Here is a 22908-nt window from a genome sequence, read left to right as displayed (position 1 = left end):
TTCTAAATTGCCCTTAGTCCTATTTCAGGTTTGAAATGCTTTATTTAATGCAATTTTTTTTTTTTTATCACAGTGGCTGTTACAAGTGCTTTTAGTCATACAGCTTCAGTGCTCTTTATCTGCCTTGCCAAAAGGTGCTGCAGGATTTCAGGCAGAAGAGGCAGTTTCTCAGTTTATCCTTCTGTGTAGAGTTCAGTGATCTGCTCTCTGTGATATGGATGAAGGATTTATTATGGTTCAGCTTTTTTGCTTTTTTTTTTTTTTTTCTCATGTTTGTCAAAGACACGGGATGTAAAGTCAAACTGTCTTCTGCTTTCCCCAGGGGGACCACCTAGGGCTTATGGCACTCCTCAGTTCCTGGAAGAACAGTATGTAGCACAGGTCAGACACCTGGCCATGAGTTTTATGTTCCTTTTTCTTATAAAGCCTGCAGAACGGAATAGAATATTTCAGTTGGAAGGGACCTACAATGACCATCTAGCCCAAATACCTGACCATTTAGAATTAAATGATCTGGTTTTACCATACAGATTCAGAAAATATTAAGAAATATGTTTGCCCTAGATCTACACATTTCAGGTCTAGTTCCACTGTCATTATGTGACCTTGATGGGAATACTGCCTGAGTGAGGAGTGAAGTCTTCAGCTTTCAGTGAGATACTTGTGATGTGCATGAAGACACAAAAGAAAACAGCAAACCTTGCACTTGTATGTGGTTTCAGTTAGCAATATCTTCATTTCAATGTCATTTGTTATGTACTCCCCATTTTTTTAAGATGCTTTGAAGCATTCTTGCTGCACACCAAATGAATTTTAAATTGGCTGGAGTGGTGTCTATCGGTGCCAAACATAACAATTAGTTCTAGGATGGATGTTCATATCCTGAGAGTAGATGGTACATTTTAAAGAACTTAGAAATGTCAAGGTCACTGTAGCTTTTTATTGATCAAAGTCAGTTTGGGCAGTGGAATATGCCTTCTTGGAGGTGTTACAGCTCTCTCTGCAACAGGATTTTTTAATAGAAATTTACCTTTGATGTTACAAGACTCTATATAGAAAGAGAAAGAAACTAAGTTTATTTCTTGACAGCAGAAGCGTAACTTGGCTATGCTATGTCACTTTAAATCAATCTTTCTCTAGCAGGAATGTTGCTTGAAACTTAAAACATAGATTTAAAAAAAAAATCAAATAACCTTTAGAAAAGCTGACAGATTTCATCACTAACTGAGGGTCATGCTATTTTTTCAATCTGTTATCATTAAGGGGCAAAGAGTTCTGTGCAGCATTGCAGTAGAGATATATTATATAACCAAACAATACCATACCAGTTCTGCTTCCCTATTGTAACTTACAACCTTTTTCATTTGATCCACTTTAAATCTCCTTGAAATACTTGAACATGCTGATTTCAGTAGTCAAGGAGAAAACACCATATTCTGAAACAGAAAAATTTCCCTTGCTGGTGGGAATTTCACTTGCTCCATGGCTGCGTGGTGTCTGATTGCTGGCCAGGCTTAAACCATGACAATGGAAAATATCTCTTTAAAGATGCCTGCCCAACATCTCTTCAGTTTATGCAGGTGACAGGACCCTTCCCCATAATGTATATCCACTCCAGTCCAGCTCCTCAGTTCTATCTATTCTTTCCTCTGCTGGGTGCATTTAAGAATGTAGAGATATGTATTTTATTGTATTAAGTGATCCGTTTATCTCACCATTAAGTTTGGAGAGTTACAGTTCAAGGCTCGAAATATGGTTCCAAGATAGGTGTAACCTGTAATGTCTATTCATCACTGACACCAAACAAGAAAAATGTTTAACAGCTGTCAGATCTTTCATCCATTTAAAAGTCTAACTGATTTGCATGTATGGTATCAGTATTGGCCTTTTGGCACATAGACAAATATCATGAGAAGTTTGCATAGGACAGCAAGGTGCAAGTATTTACCGATGATCACCGAAACCATTGCCAGACTGTGGTTTGGGTTGACTCAAAATAAAAATCCTAATAATCTGTCTCATGAACCACAAAATAAAGTTATTTAACAGAAAGCAGATTTACTGTAAGGAAGATCATGAAGAAGAAAATACTACAGAAAATTTAGGATTATGCATGTCTGAATGGCCATCAGGAGGAAGTAGCATAAACCACTGCAAGGGAAAATACAACCAGCATAAACCCAGCACATACAGTTTCAAGGAAAAAAGCTACTTCACAACTGAGTAGATTAAAAAAAAAATCTAAAGAAAAGGTGGATATAATTTAGTACTAGAACACAGAAACAAAAGCAAGAGAAAGATTCCATCTGAGCAAGTTGTGTAAGCACAACAACAAAGATTATTTTTCCTATTCCTTCCTTCCTTACCATGCCTCTTGCATTTCCCGCTTTGACAATTTTTTAACAAAATTATCTGAAAAAAGCAAAACAAAATAAAAAAACCAAAATCAGAAGTAAAGAGGTATAGAAGGAAATGACAACATTTAAAGAGGGTTTCCCTTCACGAAATTTCTTTCCAAAACTTCATACATGATATTTGCACTGAATTCACCTGCAGTTCATGAAAGGGAATGTAGAAAACATGCAGGAAGCAGTTCCTTGTCAATAATACATTAACTTTCAATTACTGCATTGAGTTACAACTCGGTCAGCTTTACTCTTCGCACTGTCACCACACTCTCTTTAGAGAAAAAAGACTTGCCTGCTCTGAGTCCTCAAGTCTTTAATGGCCATGACCATCCTGATCTGGAGCCTCCACCTCACATTCCTTGTGTATTGGCCCAGGAGCTCTGTTTAAGCTCAGCATTGGTCCTTCAGTAGCCTGTGCCACACTGCTGGAGGAGTACTTGTCTCAGTGTAATGGTAGTCATACTGGTACTTGGCTGCTGAGTTTTTTCCTTCCCTGCAAACTGGACTCTTGGCTTCACCATGGACTATCAAGCTGCCGTGGGCTGCTTGGTAACCACTGGAACTTGATCCTGATGTGTGTGGATTGACTGTTTTCCTCGATTTCAGACCTGTATCATCACAATGTAATCGTCTTGTGACCTGGAGTTTTGGTTGGACATGGTGACCATTTCTGGACATGCCATGCTTACTTTGCTCAGGTACTGTGGGGCTAGGCCCTGGCTGGTGAGGCTGGCTCTGTTATGCTCAGCTGATTTGTATCAAAGTTACACTACAAAAATATTCTAAGTGTACAAAATGGTGTGTTAGACGCACAGCTTTAACTATTGTACAAAAAGAGTAAAAAATTTGTCTGAAGGGGAGAACTAATACTTGAATGTTTTTATGTTTAAAGAATCATTTGCTTTATAAAAGCAAAAACATCCCCAGTGGACTTGTGAGTGTGCACTTGAAAACCTTTCACAACAGCTGTGCTCTTCTTCGGTAGAATCAGAACACCACACTACATAAAAACTCTAATTAGGGTACAATGAGAAGAACCTAAGGGGAAATGCAGCCTTTTATAGTCATTTCTTAAAAGAAGCAGAGCTGCAAAAGAACTTTTATAGACACCCTGCACTAGACAGAATTTACCTACTGCTGACTATCCCTTATGTTTTGCAGTCTGGCTTAAGATACTGTCTTCATTCTTCCTTGTGCCTATGACGTGACTCCAATTTCAGCTTGACTTTGGCACCAATGTATAAAGTAGATGTATACATCTAATAGTAATGATTCTTTGAGCTCTTCTTTTTATCAGTGAAAATGGATGAAATTTGCCATCATCTTCCGTGCTTTACACAAAGCCTTAGTGATAAGTAAGCTGCTGGTAAGTCAATAAATCTCCAGATGAGCTTAAGTTATCAAAGAAAAAAATCTTCTTTTCAGCAGGGAAGCTTCTTTTGATCAATGAAGTTCTACCAAAGTACAAATGGATATACCTACTAGCATTTAAGTCCAGGTAGAATCCTGATATCTTTACTAATACTGAATAAATACTTCATGCAGTACCTGGATATTAGTGAGATTGTGAGTGAAACAAGTGTCTAAATTGCCTGGTAACAGGGTAGAACAAGAAAAACATGTGACTTTCAGTCTGCTCTAGGTCTGCCTCTGCTTAAACCTGAAGAAAGCTTTATGATTCTCTGACATGCTCCCTTGTCAGAATGTGTTACTGCATGCACTCTGCAGATGTAAGTATGCTCTGTGGATAAGAGGTCTCTAACGCTGTCATTTTCAACAAATGTTAATGGCAAATATTTCACTTAAGGACTTCTACTTCATGTACTTGTTGTCTTTCTAAGTACACAATGACTTTTTTTTGGAAGGCAAATTTACATGTCTTTAAAGGTGCCTTTAAGCTTATACCTGAAAGCAAAATGAGTAATATCCTATATATATTTAGCATAACTACTGCAACTCGGTGTCCTTTATATGTAAGCCTACCTCAAGGTAAATTAGTAAAGAAATACAGCAGGTAAGACTTAGCACACTGATGTGACAAGGCTCAGGTTCAGTGTAATTGTTAATGAGTTTGCAAAAATCGCTTTTAAAATGAATGAATTATAGCTCAGCTGAGAGCCTACTGTGAATATTAGAATGCCATGGTGAAGCTGGCACTGTAGTGCAATGTAGCCACTTCTCAGTTAGACCCCATAAGGGCTAAATAAGCTTTACGTACTACTTAGCTCTGAAAGGCTCATTTCCTTGCTTACGTGTTGAAAATAGGATTCAGATCTCTGACTGGCAGAATTGTACGACATGCATGTCTAAGAGTGGGAAAGGCTGATAAGAAGCTAGCTCCAGACCTCTTTTATTCTAGAACTGACAGGCTCAGACCTAGCTTACACACTGTTCTGAATCATATAAGCTGTTTTTGACACATGGGGATCACCTGAATCAAGTTGTGCCTTTAACACCCCTATACTGAGGGTCTATGCTTTGCCTGCTGCAATCTGTTTTAATCTTATTGTAGTTAACATTTCCCATAAGAAAATGGAAGAATTCCTGCAGAAATAAAAGGGTTTGTAGGACTTCATAGAAACAGCAAATGGTGAAAACCAATGAGTTCATGGGACAGAATGCTCTTCATTTGTATCACTTTGAGAAGATCATCAGCAAAATGGTGCCACCTTTGAAAGTTTAAGGCAGATTTTGGATAAGAGACCTAAAGGTGTGGATCAAACCACTGCACTTCTTAATATAAAAAGGGGAAATGACTTACGGCAAGAGATATCGGAAATAAACAAGACTACCTCATATTTTAACAATAGTTATGAAACAGAAACATCCTCCCTGATTTTACATGCAGTTACAGCGTAGAAAAATAAACACAAAATTTGAAACTGAATTCTAACCAATTATGTAGGACAGTGTAACAGTGTGAGAGCTGGAATCCCCCCCGCCACACCGACAATGACCAGGCTAGCTCAGTCTCGAAGCAAATGAAAACTGTGTCTATAAGCAAATCTACGATCTATGATGAAATGCAATGAATATGTACAAATATACACTATTCACAACATTTACAAATATGTGCAATCAACAGAAAAGCACAATCGAGCTCCCTTTGCTTTCCCCAAGGGGCCTTCCCCAAGGGGCCTCCCCCCTCAGCCAGAAGGAATTCCCCCAAGACCCCCTCTGGAAGAAGGCAGAGAGACAAGAAGCAGAGAGGCTGTTAGACTTAGCTTGTCAAGGTCAGTGTGTTATCTTCAGCCAGACAGAAGCCCAGCAAGCAAGCTCAGAAATGCCCAACTCCCCAACCTTGTTTTGAGTAATAGTTCTTAAACATTTCTCTCTCTCCAAAGTATTTAGAATAATCATTATTTTGCTTTCTTACATCCAATAGTGACTTATTTACTTTCCTTCACCTTCTCTGCTTGAACTTTGTGAAGAAAAATTAAAAAGTCTTAAAAACATCACAAACAAACATAATGAAATATAAATATCAATAAATATTAATTAAACATTAAATCTCTTCTCAGTATAATTTTCACTTTTTGCAATAATCTTTATTCAGAGCAGTCTACATTTGCTTCTAGAATCATGTGAAATTCTCAGTGTTATCAGAAAGAGCTACTGCTAAGATGTGTCATCTCTATGGATTTCTATAAAATAGAACTAGTCTACATAATGTATGTAAGAACAAGAAAGAACATTACAATTTTTTATATGAAAACGCTGTGGAGTTCTATAAAATCAAGAATAACAACAGTCCAGCATCATTTGCCATTAACTGACAGCATCATCTGGTGGTCAAATATGAAAAGCACATTTCTAAGGGAATTATCCACTATTGTGGTACTTTACTCAAACAAAAGTACTAAAAGCATGAAGAAAAAGGCTACCTGAATTTCTGAAAGCATTGTAAACAAAGCCCAGGAAAGTAGTTTCCTGGTTTAGTGTGAGGTCCCTCCCATGGAAGACAGTCCTCCACAAACTTCTCCAACCTGATCCCTTCCCACAGGCTGCAGTGAACCACTCCAGTGTGAGTCCCCTGTAGGGTCACAGGTCCTGCCAGAAAAACCTCCTCCAGCGTGGGCTTCCCATGGGGTCACAGCATCCTTCAGGCATACATTTACTCTTGTGTGTGGTTCTTCCTGGGCTGGATGTGGATAACTGCTCCATCATTAACTTCCACTGGCTGCAATGGTCTTCATCATGGGCTGCAGGGGAATGTCTGCTTTGATGCATGGAGTATGTCCTCACCCTTCTTCACTGACCTAGGTATATGCAGAGTTGTTTCTCTTACATATTCACTCCTCTCTCTGGCTGCAATTCCTGTGGTTTTTTGCCCCTTCTCGAATATGTTATCACAAAAGTGCTACCATGTTGCTGTTGGGCTCAGCCTTGGTCCCGAGCAGCTCCTTCTTGGTGCCAGCTGGCATTGGCTCTATCAGACACAGGGGAAGCTTCTAACAGCTTCTCACAGAAGCCATCCCTGCAGCTCCTCTTCCCCACACCCAAACCTTGCCAAGCGAACTCGATATAATAGCACCTAACAAAATATAGCTCATGTTTCCCTGTAGCTCTGGTTCCCTTCAAAGGATGCACAAATAGCAATACAGTTTCCCGTGATTACAGCTCTAATACGAGATGCATGAAACAGCCCAGTTTGCTGTAAGTCTAGTTGCATTTAAGCAGTCAGATGCACAGGTGACATGGTGCATTTACATTTGCAACATACACACTGGTTTTTTTATGACTGCAAAGCTACCTTCTTTTTTTTTTTTTTCCCCAAATATGTATTTATGAACTCAAGAAATTTTAACTGGGAATTTAAAATTTTACCTTTATGAAGTTACCACGCATTTATACAAATGTGGACCAAATGGACAAAAGGGGAGGGGAAAAAAAAACAATCACCAAGAGGTTATTTAAGCAGTGGAAAACTTGTCCGTGCAGGCTGTAGAATCTTCACCCTCAGGGTCTTTTGAGACCAGGCTGAAGAACATCCTAAGTGATGTGATTGGAATTCAGTGCTGACCCTGCTTTCAGTAGGAGGCTGGACTAGAGATCTCCACAGAAGAATCTTCTTCCGTTCTTACCTGATTGAGTTTGTAGTTCTGTCTCACATCAATAGTACTAAATTGAAATTTCTCTCTGTATAAGCAAAGAACTCCTAAACCTAGAATTTCAACACAACATCATGATGCTTTTTTGTTCCCAAGTATCTACAAATCTACCATCTAGGAAAGTGAAAAAAAAAAAACACATTAGTGATGTTTTGAATGTAGGGATGAGGGGAAAGGGGAAAAAAAAGATTTTGTTTTCTGCATATTAAAAAAAAACACAACAAGCCTGCACATTTTTATTGCCTTTGCTTACATGATACTCTGTCAAACCTCTGCTCTAGAGATGTTTGGCTTCAGTGGCTTGGTCCATCAGAGAAAACAGACTTTTAAAGTATTTTTTCCTCTGTCTTTGAGGGGATATTTTGGGCTGAGAGGGACAGATGGGCTCAACAGCCATGAGATACTGTTTCCAGTGAAACTGACCTTGTCATTTTAGGGTTCACTACAAAATACCTGTTTCTCTCAGCCTACCCTGACTGGAACCGAAAACACTGCTTTAGTTCTGAGAGGAAAACATATCAGAAGTTATTTCAGCATCTTGGGACTGATGTGCAAGCTGAAACGTGCCGGAGAGGTACAAGGGAAAGAGGGAAGTTCGGTTTCTACAAGTTTCGCAGACGCGCTGCACACAAAAATTCTGTTGTGTCAGCGAGACCGAGGCGGAGGGGCAGCAGCGGCTGCTCTGGCTGTCCGTCATTACAGGGACCAACCCGACGCCGGAGCTTCCGCACGCCCCGCGCCGCAGCGGCCGCTGCACAGCCGGATTCCCGCCAGCTCCAGCCCAGCCCACCCCACGGTGCCGCTGGACTCGCGAGACTCGGCGCTCATGTCCCCGCCCCTGCTCTCGCGCGATTTGTCCCCGAGCTTCCCGGTGCGCGCGACTCTCGCCGCCGCCGTTGAGCGCTGGTATGGCGGCGCCGGGATGTGAGGAGACGCGGGTGGCTGGCGTGGGGCTGGGTGCCGGCGCGCTTCACCCCGGCGTCCCGCCTCACCCCGGCGTGGCGCGGCGGCGAGGTCGTACGCTGCTGGTGCGGCACCTGCCCGCCGAGCTGACGGCGGCGGAAAAGGAGGATCTGCTGAAACACTTCGGGGCGGTGGCTGTGCGCGTCCTGTCGGACCACGGGCGTCTGGTGAGGGCCGGGGGCGGGAGGAGAGACCTGCTGCCGCCTTGGGCCTTCTGCCCCGACTAAAGGCTGCGGCGGGGGCCGCAGGGAGAGGAGGGAGGAGGTCCGCGTGTCCGGGCTCTTCTCCTCGCTCGATAGGAAGCGGCACGGAGGTTGTGAGCGCCAGGAGTGCACCGCTAGGCCGAGGCGCGGCGGTTGGGAGGGCGCCTGACGGGTCTGATCTCCCCGCCTTCCGCAGGTCCTGTGTTCTCGCCCGCAGCTTGGCCTCGTTTGTTGTTTGGAATAAAGCTGCGGAAAAGCAGGGCAGGAGGGTCTGTTGCTAGGTGTAGGATGCAGTTTCGCAGCTCTGCCTCTTGAAGTCTTTATTCTTTTCTTCCTACAAAATACAAAACCAGGAGTTTACTCATGAAATCTGTTTGGAAAAAGCTTTGTGTTCTAGAGAGTACCGCAGATTATGGACGCCATGTCTAGTGTTAGGCTTTCTCATAGGATATCAAAAATGCTGACTTGGTTACAATCAATTTACAGATAACTGCCCTTATAACAGGATTAAAATATTAAAGTTTTGAAGTTTTACTACCGAATAGCGGCAAGATTAATAATGAAGTCTGTTAAAATTAAGTTAGAGATGAGCTGTGTATTCTGTGAGGATTTGCAAAGCTTAACTTTTTTTAACTTAAAAAATAAGGGAAAATGTTAGTTGGAAACCATCTAAGCTTTCACACAATAGTTATGACTTTTGTAGCACAAGAAGTATTAATTTTAGGAGGTGTTCTGCTGAAACAATTTATCTTTTTTGAGAAGACTAAACTTAGGATGGCTTTTGCTCGCTAGGGGAAAAAAAAAAAACCATAGTGTTCCTGTAGTTCTCAGTCTGCTGAGTTCCTATCTTAATTTTTCACTGCGGGAGCTGCTTGTCCTAAATTCTTACCGAAAAAATGTTCTCTAGTCCTTGACCTTTGCCTCTCATGGGAGTTAGATGACTACTATCAGGAAGCTTTCAAATATGTAAACTTGAACTGATTAATTACTTGTGGGTGTATGTTTTACATGCAATTTCTTAACTTTGCGTTCAGCATGACAATTTTTCTTGTTTGCTTTCTAGAAGCACACTGCTTTTGCTACCTTTCCCAGTGAAAATGCAGCTGTGAAGGTTTGTATTGAGTTTGTTATTGGGTGTTTCAGCAAAGCGCTTCTATGAATTGGCAGTTGTAGTCTAAAATGGGTAAAAAAAAAATGCAGACCAATGTAACATTAGAGTTCTGTTTCAGAAAGTGCTTGGAGGATTTGATATAAAGAACACTTCTGTAGTCATTAGAAAGGGTTGGAAGGGGCTTGTAGATGGCATCTGATCCAACCTGTCACTTAGAGCATGCTCTAGGATGTGCATTCATTTATATATAAACTATAAACCAAATATCATTTACTTGCCTTCTGTATAATTGTGTAGTTGCCATAAAATTTAGAAATAATGATGTACACAATTCAAGACTTCCATGAATGTCCAACTTTGATAAGAAAAAGAAAACTACCATGTTAATGAGGGACATGGATGCCAAAAAAGTAATACCAATAATGATTTTTAAATGTAAATCTAGTGGAAAAAAAGGTATCAGGAGTTTCTCTCATGCCTTTTTTTTGCTGCTTTTATTTTTTTTTAGGCCATGCTGTAAAGTACTGCACAAAAAAGTTAGGAAGACTATCTGAGGTGAACAGTTACCAATCTAGATTGCTTTGTGTCAGTTGTTGACATTTTGTCAAGATCTGAATTTGTAGAATGGTGGATCTTCCTGGTGTCATGGTTAAGAATTTTGATTTTAAAATACTAGTGGTCTTCAGCATGCTTGTATTTAATGAGTGAAAGGTTGGTTACCTGAAATCACAGAGATTTGCTAGGCTGTGTAATAAGTATTATTGTTAAGGCTGCAGTCTCACAATCTTGTCATTTTCCTTCCTGCTAGCAGGATAGCGGCTGCTAAGGCAAGCCTGCGAAGGCAGGAATGGTACAGAGATACCTGTACCTGTAGTGGCACAGACGTAGGTAAAACCATTTAGAACTGCATTCTATGGCTAGTTTACCAACCGAAGAGAAAACAGTTACGCTTTTTTCTTTCTTTTCTTCATTATAATTATTTGAAGGCTTTGTCAAGATTGCATCAGCTGAAACTTTTAGGTCACACCTTAGTGGTTGAATTTGCGAAGGAGCAAGATAGTGTGCAGGTACTTAGCCAGCCTTCTGTCTCAGAGAAATGCAAAAGGTATGTGCATAATAATTTAGTTTCTATGTTTGTGGTCTAGGAATGGAAATTCCATATTCATTATATTTATGTAGTGCTGTTAAGTCCATGGGTAAATTGTAACCATTTAGAAGTGTTAACAGGCAGGTTCAGATCTATAAATAAATTACTGCATTCCTCCCATTAATATTATTCCATTCAGTATAATCATGAAATAATTCTCATCCTCATTCCTGTAGTTATTACTGTCTTGGTCCTGTTCCCATTTACAGAACAAGACTCCAGTCTGCATAAGCTGACCTCTGCACAGGTTCCCTGTGTTTAAAAAAATACTTCTTTTGTGTCAGGATTATGATTTTTCTTTTGCTGTTAAGCAATGCATGCAGTTCTTTCCTGATATTTCCAATCTTATCAAGAGTTAGACACAACTTGTACCTGCTAGCACAAAAGACTGTGCTAGTACAGCCACAGGCTTCTAAACTGATCTAAACATGAATTTTGCTTGAAGCATGAGGAGAAAAAACATAAAACTGTCCTGAGTGTCTCTTGTAGTAGTTAAAGTCATATTTTAAAATAATTTAAAATGTCTATGAATTGTAATGCTAGTGTGACCAGCAACTGTGATAGTTTGGGTTTCAATTGTCTGCCAAATACTTAATTGAACAAATAAGCTGCATAGTTAGACTTTCACATTCACTTTTGTACTAAGCAAGTGATAGAAGATATGTGATAGTACTTAATTAACATCACCTATAGAGAGTTGAAGTTAATTATTCTACTCTCTTAAGTATGAGCAGATCAAAACTTGAAACATTTGATTTTATACAGTCTCTGAACAGAGAGTAACATGAGATAATTTTAGTTCTTTTCCTGTCTAAGTCAGAAGTGTTTGACTATGGGGAGACACACTTAAATCTGCATAAATTATTTTGGAAGTTTAGTTACCATAATCCACATTTATTAATTCTTAGGATTAACAATGGCTGTAGCAATGCCATTGATAAAAGAATGCCATCGATAAAAGATGTAAAAAATACTTTACTCATCTATGTCTTTTTTAATCAATTAGGTTAAACGTATCATATGTTATCTAAGGCACTTAAATTTTGCCCTATTTTAATTAATGCTAAATTAATTTTCAGTTCAGAAGAACCAGTAAAAGAAGAGAAGAAAGAACCAACCTGTGTTAAAATAGAAAGTGGAATTGCACCCAACCATGGGTTAGTGGTTTTTTTTGGTCTTACATTGTTTCCCTCTGTTACAGTTTATTTTGAAACAAGTGTTAAGCACTGTTGAATGAGGCAGAACACAGTATGCTGTTTTGTTTCATAGTAAGCTACTGTCTACATATGTAGCTGTAGGAATTGTTGTGCAGACGAAATTACAGTTCTTCAAGTTTAGAAGCCTCACAGTTGAATAGTCACTGGTGTTTTGAGTCATGAAATTATGGATTGCTTAATAGCCTTCTAGCCCTATGTATTGTTTTCTGAGGAGGAGTTTGAGGACTGGGTAGGTTGTCCCAGTGTTAACAGCAGAGTACTATTGACTTTGTTTTTATCAGAGGTTCCTTGTTTTGTTGGTTTTTTTGCCCATTTGTGTATGTGGAAAATAAGTTTCTTTGGGGGCTAGTAAACACAGCACCTTGCATGTGAAGTTGATGATATTTGTACAGCATGTTACGGTGTGTTTTTGGGTTTGGACATATTGATTGGCTGTATGTGCTTTTGGCTTTCAGCATGTGTTGGTACTTTCATTGTCCTCAAGCTCAGTAGGGCCTTGCATTAGGGAACTGCACCTTTGCCTTAAAGACATGATGTAAGTGGCCCAAACTGTTCTAGATGAAATAATATTTTGGTGATAATTCAGATGTAATTACCTCTAGTAATCATTGTTATCAGTCTTTATGTGTCAATGGTGCTGAGATTGTTTTTAATCTTTTTTTTCCTCAGCCTCACCTTTCCCATCAATTCTTGCCTCAAATATTTGTATCCACCACCTTCAAGTACAATTCTAGCAAATATAGCAAATGCCTTGGCAAGTGTGCCCAAATTTTATGTCCAGGTGAGTAAAATACAACAGCAAAAAAGGAAAGTATTAAAATATCTGAATTATTCACAGAGATAATTTTTGTCGTAGTAAATATTAAGTTAGTTTTCTAGTGAAGATGCTAACCAGTGTTAACTTCTTACTATGTTGAGAAAATAAGATTTCATTGATCAGAAGTAACTTAACTTCATTGACACTGAAGACTTAACTAGATATGATCTTTCTGATTAGATGTGACTTGAGTACTTGGAATTCAGTTCTGAGGAAATGCTTAGCTTTTTCTGATTACTCTTTTTAGGGTGTTGGTTATGGTTACCATTAGTGTTATATCTTGGATGCAGGCTTTTGCGGTTTTCAATAACAAATGTGTAGTGTCTTTGTTAAAACTGTTCTGCTTTGCACCTGCCAGGCTATGATACCTAGCAAGGAACCGTTAAAATTTATTTAAAGGAAATCTTGCTTATCTTGACTCATATCAGGTACTTCATCTTATGAATAAAATGAATCTTCCTCCACCTTTTGGACCAATCACCGCTCGCCCTCCTATGGTAACTTTTTAAATATTTTTTTTTTTAAAGTATTGTAAAATTGATTCAAAATTTTACATGTTAGCAACATGGTAGGAAATCTAAGTTCCGACTTCTAAATGTTGGAGAAATCTCTACAGGTTTGCAAATACCCAGTGAAATGCAGCAGTAAGATGGGTATGTTAGTACTTAGAAGGAAGGTACATATACGTATGACAGTAGCAGTGGAAGATTTCAGGCTGAGTATAAAAAAAGGAGGTTATGCATCATGTTACAGGTACAGGAGATAAAGAATATCATTAGCTCAATGGCTTACACAGATGTGTTAAGATCCTTGATCCTTGTGTTTCTTCAGAGTTCTGTTTGGATTCAGATTACTAATGAAATTATACAGCATTTTGGATTTAGCTTGCTCTGTCTTCAGGATGTTTTTTGAAAGAGGCAGGGTTGGGGAGAACTGACAGAGGCTTAGAAGGAGCAATTACTCTTGGGGAGTAATAAGAAAATTGGGGAGTAATAAGAAAAGACTTATCTTACGTCTGTGTTCCTGTGATACAGTAATTTAACTGTCAGGGTTTTTTTAATTTGTTTTTAACTTTTCCCCATTATTAGTATGAAGAGTATTTACCAGTGCCTGTGCCACCTCCCCCAATCCCACCTTTGCCTCCTGAAGAACCTCCTTTGCCTGAAGAGGAAGACCCACTATCTAGTGGAGATGAATCAGAATATGAAAGTGATAATGAGGAAGAAAAGGAGAGGTATGCATTTTACAGTCATTTGCAAGCTTTTGGGCTCTCTTAAAGTAGTACTTTTCACTTTTCTGCTTTATAGTTTTGTAAGTGGTGGAATCTGTTAATGTTTGCAGCATATAGATAATCTTTCCAGATGCTTACGGAAGCTCAAGGATGACTGAGAAGCAGAAGGCAGTGCTGTTTACAGTCATAGTAAGAGAAGCAAAATGGCCAAATGGTATGCAAGTAATCATTTGTTCCCATGTCAAAGAACCAAAAACCCAACAAAAGAACTCTCACTCACGAGAGAGTGCAGACATAAAGAAGCAATAATTCATTTGTTCTCTGGATTATTCATTATTCTACATCTTCTTAATAGATTCATGGAATGATTTCGGTTGGAAGGGACCTTAAAGATCATCTAGTTCCAACCTCCCTGCTATGGGCAGGGACACCCTCCACTAGACCTCAAGGCCCAAGACCTCATCCAAACTGGCCTTGAACACCTCTAGGGAGGAGGGATCCACAACCTCCCTGGGTAACCTGATGAAGCGCTTAACCTGCTTTTTCATAGAAGCTTTACACAACCTGAATCATATATGCACTCTGACTTCCAAAATGTTCTTTGTACATCAGTGTGTATTGTTAGAAGTAAATTGTGTGTGCTGAAGATTCTTTCACAGTTTTGGGACTGAATTACATCATGGCTGAATGTTTTTAATAGTAAATGAAGTAGTTTTCTTTATTTGCTATTCAGCCTGAAAAGTAAATCGGAAAGTCCCTATGCTGTGTGCAGAAAAATACATACATTTGGAAAAAAGCATTCCTGTTGAGTGGAAATAGTATTATTAAATAAAACAAAAGGTTCTGTTTGGGGCTTCTTGGCATTTCTACAGCTTCAGTGTCCTAATTAGGTGCATGTAAGCAAGGGAAGGAAGAGGCATACTGAACTCATTACTCTATATCAATTTGCTGTGTGCTATAGCTTATTAATATAGTTTTAGTATCACGGTAGCTAGGTTTGTAATCATGTTCTGAACAGTTGTATTTCAAGGGCTTGAAGGACGAAGGAAGGGGTCTCAAAATGAGTGTTTTCAAATCAGCTGTAAACCACTTTGGTTCTTTTTAAAATTTTGTTTGAAACAGAATGACCAAGTTGATGGAATTAGCAAACCTTCAGCCTAAAAGACCAATAAACACGAAGAAGCGTGCTGTTAGAAAAAGGCAAAGAATTAAAGACTTACTGAATGTTCCCATGTGTACTCCCCACAGGTTTGTAGTATTTTTGTTATCTTTGCAATTTTTTAGATTATTCCTTTTACCATTTTTTTTCTCTGTATCATGTTTGCCTTAGTGGTGTTGTTTCAGAATGAGCATTCTTCACTGATACGTAAATTTGGTAGTAGAGTTGGTCTTTCCTAATCCTCATATTTAGTTTTATTGCTCTAAAGGTCCAGATTTTCATGTAATATGAAGTCTGCTCAACAGCCTGTGTTAAAGCTCTGTGTATCCCCTGCTATCAAACTAATAAAAACCCCTTTACATAAAAAAATAATAATTTCATATCATGGCTCTAACAGAAGCAAGTTGAGTTTATTGTCTGGGAATACTTTTACGATAAACATTAAAATAAAAAATTAAAACTTGAAGAATAAAGTCTGGTTTTGTTTAGGAACCAAGCTTGGTTTTGGAAATGGCAGTATTATAGCACAGTACACACCAGTGTGGTACTTACATGTAGTGCTGATCAGTTGTGAATGCATTTTTATTAGTAACTGCCGCCTTCATTCAAGTGGTTTGCTGCATTTTTTGTAAATGGATGTATTTTATACACTGAGAGCTGCAGCAAGACCACTTATTTTTCATATTTAAGTTGCTGATAAATTTTTCCAGAAGTGCCTGTCCATGCAGTAATGTGGTGTGTAATTCTTGGTTTTGCTGCCAGCCATACCTGCTGCACCTGCAATGTTTTAGCAAACTTGAACTGTATTGGGTAACATTTACAAAATTAAGAACAATAATATAAAACCTTTCTGGAATAAATCTTGTGTTTGACTGTGCATCTCTCAGTGTCTGAATCTTTAATATGTTGTTTTAAACAGTAATTTGCACCCTACGCTGTCACCTTCAGATGTCTTTGAGCAGCCACAGCATGTAGGTCATAAGAAAATTGAGTTCCATATTACTACTGACATCCCAGCTGTTCTTCAGAACAACTCAGAAAAAGAAAAAAATGGTAAGAGAGTTCAAACTCTAAATGTATTTAGTTTTTTGTGGTTTCAGTGTGTAGAAAGCTGGTGAAATTTAGGCCAGGGAATTTTTGTTTGTTTGTTCTTTTGTGTTGGAGCTTTCATAAATAGTGCAGCAGTTTGTCTGCATTTGCTGGTTTTTTTCCCATGTTAAAGCACAGAACTCTGCTTTGCTACAGTAAAGGATCTGGAGATTTGAAGTGTCTCTCCTATGTGTGGGGCTATGGTGAACTGCACCATTGTTAATGTTAAGGTGTTCTAGTGGAGGTGTTGTAAATGCATTCTTGGTATTACATAGTGTAACTGAATGCAACAGACTAATTTTAGATTTTCCTTTTCCAGCTCTTAGCAGCATTCAAGTGATTGTGAGCTCCTCTGTGATGCACTGATGTTCTGCTATAAAAATGCTGGGTGATAATAGCAGTGAGATCTGATGGCTCCTTACAGGGCTATGGTCAATCTGTGTTTCTAATACATTACAGTAATACCCAGATTCTTGGAATGAAAATTAGGCAAACCATAGATAGGGATAACAGGCTTCAACAGCAAGGCTGGTTACCTTAACAGGCATGTGCCATGACTTTTATTTGTAGTACAGTTAATTTTATAGGACTATATAGAGTAGGTATTTTTGTCAAACTAGGGGTTAGGATACGTTTTTTTAAGAATTTGTTCAAATTGATTTACAAATTAAAGCATACCACATTGAAATGTTACTGAAAGGAGTATCCTTTTTTTCTTGCTGTTGATCCTTTGGTGAATAAACATAAAAACCACTTACCATTTACATAATGTGTTGAAATTTCAGAACTTTATGCAGCTGCAGAGGAAATCAATAACACAGGCTTTGGAAGGATTTTCCCAGCTCCTAGCTCAAATGATAAAATGGAAACTGAAGAGGAGGAGGATGAAATACCATCAGAATTTATTTCTAGAAGAGATCTAGAAAAAAACAGGCTTTCTAGAGAAGGTATAACTGTGAGGATAAAATATCCAATGACTCTGATTTCATGCAATAAATTAGTTTAAATAACAATTTCCTTCATTAATTGATTATATATAAAATTCAGTTATTTTAAAATGAGCAAAAAATGCTAAGTAAATGAGCTAAAATGTCCATTTTTCTGTCTTCTTCAAGAAATGGAAAAATTCTCTGTTTTCAAAAACTATGAGCCAGGTGATCCAAACTGCAGGATATATGTGAAGAATTTAGCTAAACAAGTTCAAGAAAAGGTAGGTAAACAAATTAAGTATTTACCGAAGGGGTTTTTATCAACTTTCCTCTTATGCCGATCCTTTAATTTCAGGATCTCAAGTTCATTTTTGGAAGATATGTTGACTTCCAGTCAGAAGTGGAACGAAATATGTAAGTTAATTTAGTACCTGGTTAATATGACTTGTTTATGTTAACTTCTACAATACTCTTGAAAATTGTGATTTAAAAACTAGCTAGTCATCTGTGCTTTTTCTTTATACTTCTGCATATGACCAACGTCTGAAGACCCTACTCCTTTGTTTTTGTGTTTTGACTACCAAATTTGCTCTTTCTTGGCTAAGCACCACAGTATGAACAGTGTAGATGATCGAGTGTGTCTGGTCATTTGGCATATGTCATATTTACTACTGTTCCACACCAGTCTGCCATCCTGCAGTCTAATGTCACTTTCTGCTAAATGCTTGCCCCAGGCTTAGAAAGGTCTCCAGTGATAAAACTCCTGTTTGTAGACTCTGCTCCTATTTCTCCTGTTTCTTCAGCTTGAAGCATGGTATTTTTTCTAGTGGTAAATATGAAAGTTTGGTTAAAGATGAGTAACTCCCAATTTTCAATTTCACTTCTAGGTTTGATATACGTTTGATGAAAGAAGGCCGTATGAAGGGACAAGCTTTCATTGGACTTCCTAATGAAAAAGCAGCTGCTAAAGCTTTAAAAGAAGCAAATGGATATGTCTTATTTGAAAAACCCATGGTGGTTGTATCCTTTTCCTTGTCTGAATACATTAAAGTAAATACATTAGATTTGTAAACTGTCCATCATTGCTGTCACAGTGTTCTACTTATTAGAAAGCTATGGAAAGAGGAAATGCATTAAGACAACCAGGCAGCGTAGCATAGTGGACTGTTAATTTTATGATAACTGAAATATACAGAGGCACCCCTCCTGAAATAAGGAAGTAAATGTGCTTTATTTTAGACAAAATTGTCTTCTCTGGTCTTAGCTCTTTGATTTTTGCAAACACAATACAGAAGATAATATAGCTTATATGAGTGTTGTCTTTAGTAGGCTTTTTGACTTGGTTAATCATTTGTTTACAAAATTACAAACAGAGAAGAATGTCCCTATCAGCATAAGTGGTCTCCGTTTGGACTCCTCCAACTGGAACTGTCAGTTCCTTTTTGGGCTTGTATAATGTGTTAGGATTTCTAAACTTTTTGATTGCATTGCCCTGGGTTTTTTTTGTCTAGAAGTCCTTCATTATTTTTCAGTTAATTTTTTTCATAGTTCATTTCCTTTTCTTTGTATTCTTGTTCACCCCCAAACTCTGTTCCATGTGGCTTCTTTTTCTTCCCAAATACAAAATTATGGAATTGGCATGCTAGAATGGAGGACTTGCAATAACAAGCATTTATCCTGCTGTAGCTAAGCTGTTTGTCCCTAACCCATTCCCAGCTAGTCCTCCTTTTCTGTTTAGTATTGTGAACTCTTGAACAGGCTCTCTTAATTTTTTAGTGTGCTGTGCATCAGTGAGGTCCTATTCTTTGCCTACTGTAGTAAACACCTTACAACACTTAATGCTGTAGTAGAATTGATTTACAGATAAAGGCCACTTTTTAAACTATCTTTTGCTGAAATAATGCTTCTTTTTTGTTTTTGTTTCTTGGTTGGCTTCTCTTTATCATTAACTCTTGTACTCCTTAACAGAATTTCAGCAATTTGCTCGTTCAGCTAGACCAAAGCAAGATGCCAATGAAGGGAAAAGGAAAAAGTAGAACGCTGCACAAGGTATGGATTCTATGCCTGGAAATAAAAATTTAAAAAATAGGAAGGTTTTGTTTGCTTTTATTTTACTGTCTTTTTAAGGGCTTCTTTAGGAGTAGTGATGATGGAGGGAAAATGTTCCATACGATGCAAGGTATACAGTTGGTGTAAATTCAGTATGTTGGTTCTTCCTCAGTTTAGAAACTCAGGAGACTGCCATTCTCCTAATTCTAATATCCTAGAGTAGTTAAGTTTCTCTAATCCTTAATCTGGGCAGGTATGGAGAATAATTCTGTGGAATTGGTCCACTTATATTTTTGCAGTTTTCTGGGGTTTTGGCTTCAAAAATATCTGCGTCTTTGCTCCTTCCCTTCCATCCCTGTCCCTGTAAAGTGATCCTGCATAACTGTTTCCAGCAATAAACTCATTTATTCCAGCTTTGTAAAGGACATTTGGCTTTGCTAACTATGGAAAAGGAAATCTTAGTGCTGTTGCAGTGTCCTTTAAACTTGTTTGATTTAGGAAAGGATATTGTGTCCAAAAGCGTCACTTAATGTTGCACTGACCAAGACTTCCTTTATTGTGGAATCCATAGGTCCTGATTTTTGGCATCATTGTCAAAATGTGATGGGAAAGTAGCTTTTAACAAAGTAATCACTATTCATTTCCTCCCATGTAGCTTTACTTCACTGCTTCTTACTCTAGATATTTGCTTTATGTGAGGATAACTCAAGCAAAATCAGCTTTAATTTAACTCTGAGGGGTTTCATGGCCTGAAACTATGCTTGGGTAGCGATGTGAAGTAACTGGTGCAGGAATTGGAAGCACTTATTTTTCAGTCTGTCCTCTCTGATCAGCTAGTGCAAATTTCAAGTGCGTTTGACTTAATTGCAGGTTACAGTTGAGCATCCTCTGGTTATGCATTCACCTAAGACCAAATAAACTCATATCTTAGGCTGAATGCTTCAGAAACATTTTACTTAATTAGTGATGTGTTGGGATGTTTCTTGGTTTTGTTGTGGGTTTTGGGGTTTTTTTGTTTTTGTTTTTGTTTTTGTTTTTTTTTTTAATTGGGATGGTTTTATTATTGTTACTTTGGAAAAAGCCCTGAAGTTTGAAAGGATGTAAACAGCTGGGTTTGACTTCTAAAAATTGGTTGAAGACCCTACATTATGGTTATTTTGAAACTTGTATTTCTATTTAAAATATGGTAGGTTTCTGGTTCTGTCAGTTATCTTAAGGATTTTTGTTTTCATCAGGTTACATTGAGGCTTGTTTCCCTCATTTTTAAGATGCTATTTGTGAGTTTCTGTTTTGAGTTACTGGTTTTTGATTTGCAAAATCTGAATTTTATTTTGTCAAAGAAAATTTTTTTACAGGCATTCGTCTGCACTGGTCATTGAAAAGAGACAAATGAGCCTTGGCTAAAGTACTCTTTTAGGAACAAGAGCTTTTGGGAATGTTTCAATCTTGTTTCTTAATCTTGATAGGAAAACAAAAATTATATTTTACCCAGTGTCTAATAAGAAGAAAATTACTAAGATTGCTTTAAATGCCATGAAGAAACTTAAAGCATTGTAGCTATTGGAAAACATTATAAATGAAATCTGAACACTTACTCTTTCAGGAATTCCGTATCTTTTCATTTAATTTTGTACATGAAATGTAATTCTGACTTCACTTAACACAGTAAATTATACTTGAATTATGTTAACAAAATAACAAGGTGCTTGCTTGGTTATTAATCATCTTGATGGTCAGCTTGGAAGCTTTTCTTAGAGTAAGCAAACATGTACTTACACAAGAGTTACTCGTGCACTGTAAAGTCTCACATGATGTTGCCTTGGTGTCATTGGTTTATCATGGGCAGAACTTCTGCCTTACCTTCACCTTTGGTATGTAAAGATCACAGACTGTGCCATAGATAGATTTTTAGGGTTTCGTGAGGTTTAATTAAAAATATTCCCAACTCATGATGAAACTGAGCCCTGTTTCTGCATTACTGTTTTTCCTGTTCCTGCTGAAATATTCTGATTGATGTCGATTTATGATGCAAAATTCCATGATAGAAATTAGAGTCTGTAAGGAAGAACAGTGTCAGAATCGTATTTGAAGGATAACTATGCATATAACCAAGTTTATGCAAACATTTGAGGGACTTTAAATTTGATCTGTATATTGTGTCTCAGTATTGTTGTTCCTTTTTTCTCTGATGACTAAACTGAAATAAATTAAACTTGTGATTATTTTGAAACAGAGAGAAGCTAATTCCAGTTAGTATGTGGGGTGACTATCTTTTTTCTGTAGCTAAAATACATTTTTTGGGGAGAAAGGTTATGTAGAAGAAACTGACACTGAGAGATCCTCAGGTTCTTCATAAGGAAGAACGGACTTGAATGCCTGCATTGAATGGAAACATGATTGGGTTTTGGACCTTTTGAAAAAAGTGAGTCTGTAAAATGGCAACAACCTGAAGGAGAATTAATGAGACAGAAGAATTTAGTGTTGTCCTAGTAGTTTAAGTTACCAAAACATGTACTTACTTTTGAATATGCAGTTTTAGTGTTCACGTACCCAACAGCCCTCATTAAACCTCATAAGGGGTCAAGACTGTATTTTATCAGAGGCACAGCTGCTTTTGATAGGTAGCATAAGGTTATGTGTATGCAATACTGAAAATCAAGTAAAATTAAAACACATTCTGCTGTTCTTCTTTAGAAACATTCCTGCGTAAATACTGCAGTAATACTGTCATGCAGAGTGTATCCTTTCTTGTTGTATCCTTTTGTTGTGCAATGTTTCCCGCAGCACTTGACTACATCTAAGTTTTCATATAGAGTAGGTGTGGGGAGGAGTTTGTGTTTTAGAACTTGAACTAACCTGATAATTTTAAAAGCAAAGGGCACTTTTTCAGGGGGAAAAAAGAAATAAATCTGAGTTTTGTGTTGTGTGAATAGACATAAGGAAGGTTGCTAGTCTTCAAAGGTAGCCTCCTCTTTCTCTAGCTTCTTCCTTAGCTTGTATGAGTGAGAAGTGTTTCACTGATGTGTGGGAGTTCTGAGCTCACATTGAGGATGTTTTCTTGTTTGTCTTTAATTGTTGGTTAAAATATATTGTGGAGCATTTCTTTATAGATTTATAAGTTGACGATTATTGTAGATCATTTGATGATTACTGTTGTCCTGGTGTATGAAAAACAATCTGTAGCTGACTTAGCTTGTACATTCCTTACTTTTTCTTTTTTTGAGTGGAAGAAAGAAGAAAAATTCAGCAGTAGTTCAATTCCGAATACTTCATTGTGATATATTAAGCACCTGTTAATCACTGCTATCTTTATTGGTTTGGTTTGGTTTAGATTGCTCTCTGCACTGAGGTAGTGTTACTCCCAGTGACTTAGCTTTCTCTTATGGGTTTCATGTTATATCATTGTTTCACTTGATGTAATATAAAATTGATGTAGTCTATATTTAAGTCAGATTTTTTTTTCAGACATTCAAC

At 37.9% G+C, this 22908-nt stretch overlaps 1 protein-coding gene across 1 annotated transcript in view; it reads left to right on the top strand.

The window, feature by feature from the left end:
* Positions 1-22678, top strand: part of RNPC3 (RNA binding region (RNP1, RRM) containing 3) — a 28348-nt gene extending 5670 nt beyond the window's left edge. The window contains exons 4-18 of the mRNA XM_054384225.1: positions 8169-8649; positions 9749-9796; positions 10783-10901; positions 12023-12100; positions 12830-12941; positions 13406-13474; positions 14066-14211; positions 15331-15456; positions 16287-16420; positions 17242-17403; positions 17572-17666; positions 17741-17799; positions 18273-18405; positions 19362-19434; positions 22129-22678. Coding sequence (XP_054240200.1) covers positions 8169-8649; positions 9749-9796; positions 10783-10901; positions 12023-12100; positions 12830-12941; positions 13406-13474; positions 14066-14211; positions 15331-15456; positions 16287-16420; positions 17242-17403; positions 17572-17666; positions 17741-17799; positions 18273-18405; positions 19362-19421 — 1822 coding nt within the window. The 3' untranslated portion in view covers positions 19422-19434; positions 22129-22678. The remainder of the gene's footprint in view (positions 1-8168; positions 8650-9748; positions 9797-10782; positions 10902-12022; positions 12101-12829; positions 12942-13405; positions 13475-14065; positions 14212-15330; positions 15457-16286; positions 16421-17241; positions 17404-17571; positions 17667-17740; positions 17800-18272; positions 18406-19361; positions 19435-22128) is intronic.
* Positions 22679-22908: the final 230 nt, after the last annotated feature.

Source organism: Indicator indicator, chromosome 10 (assembly GCF_027791375.1).
Source record: "Indicator indicator isolate 239-I01 chromosome 10, UM_Iind_1.1, whole genome shotgun sequence".
Taxonomy (NCBI): Eukaryota; Metazoa; Chordata; class Aves; order Piciformes; family Indicatoridae; genus Indicator; species Indicator indicator.
This window is presented reverse-complemented; position numbering and strand designations above follow the sequence as displayed.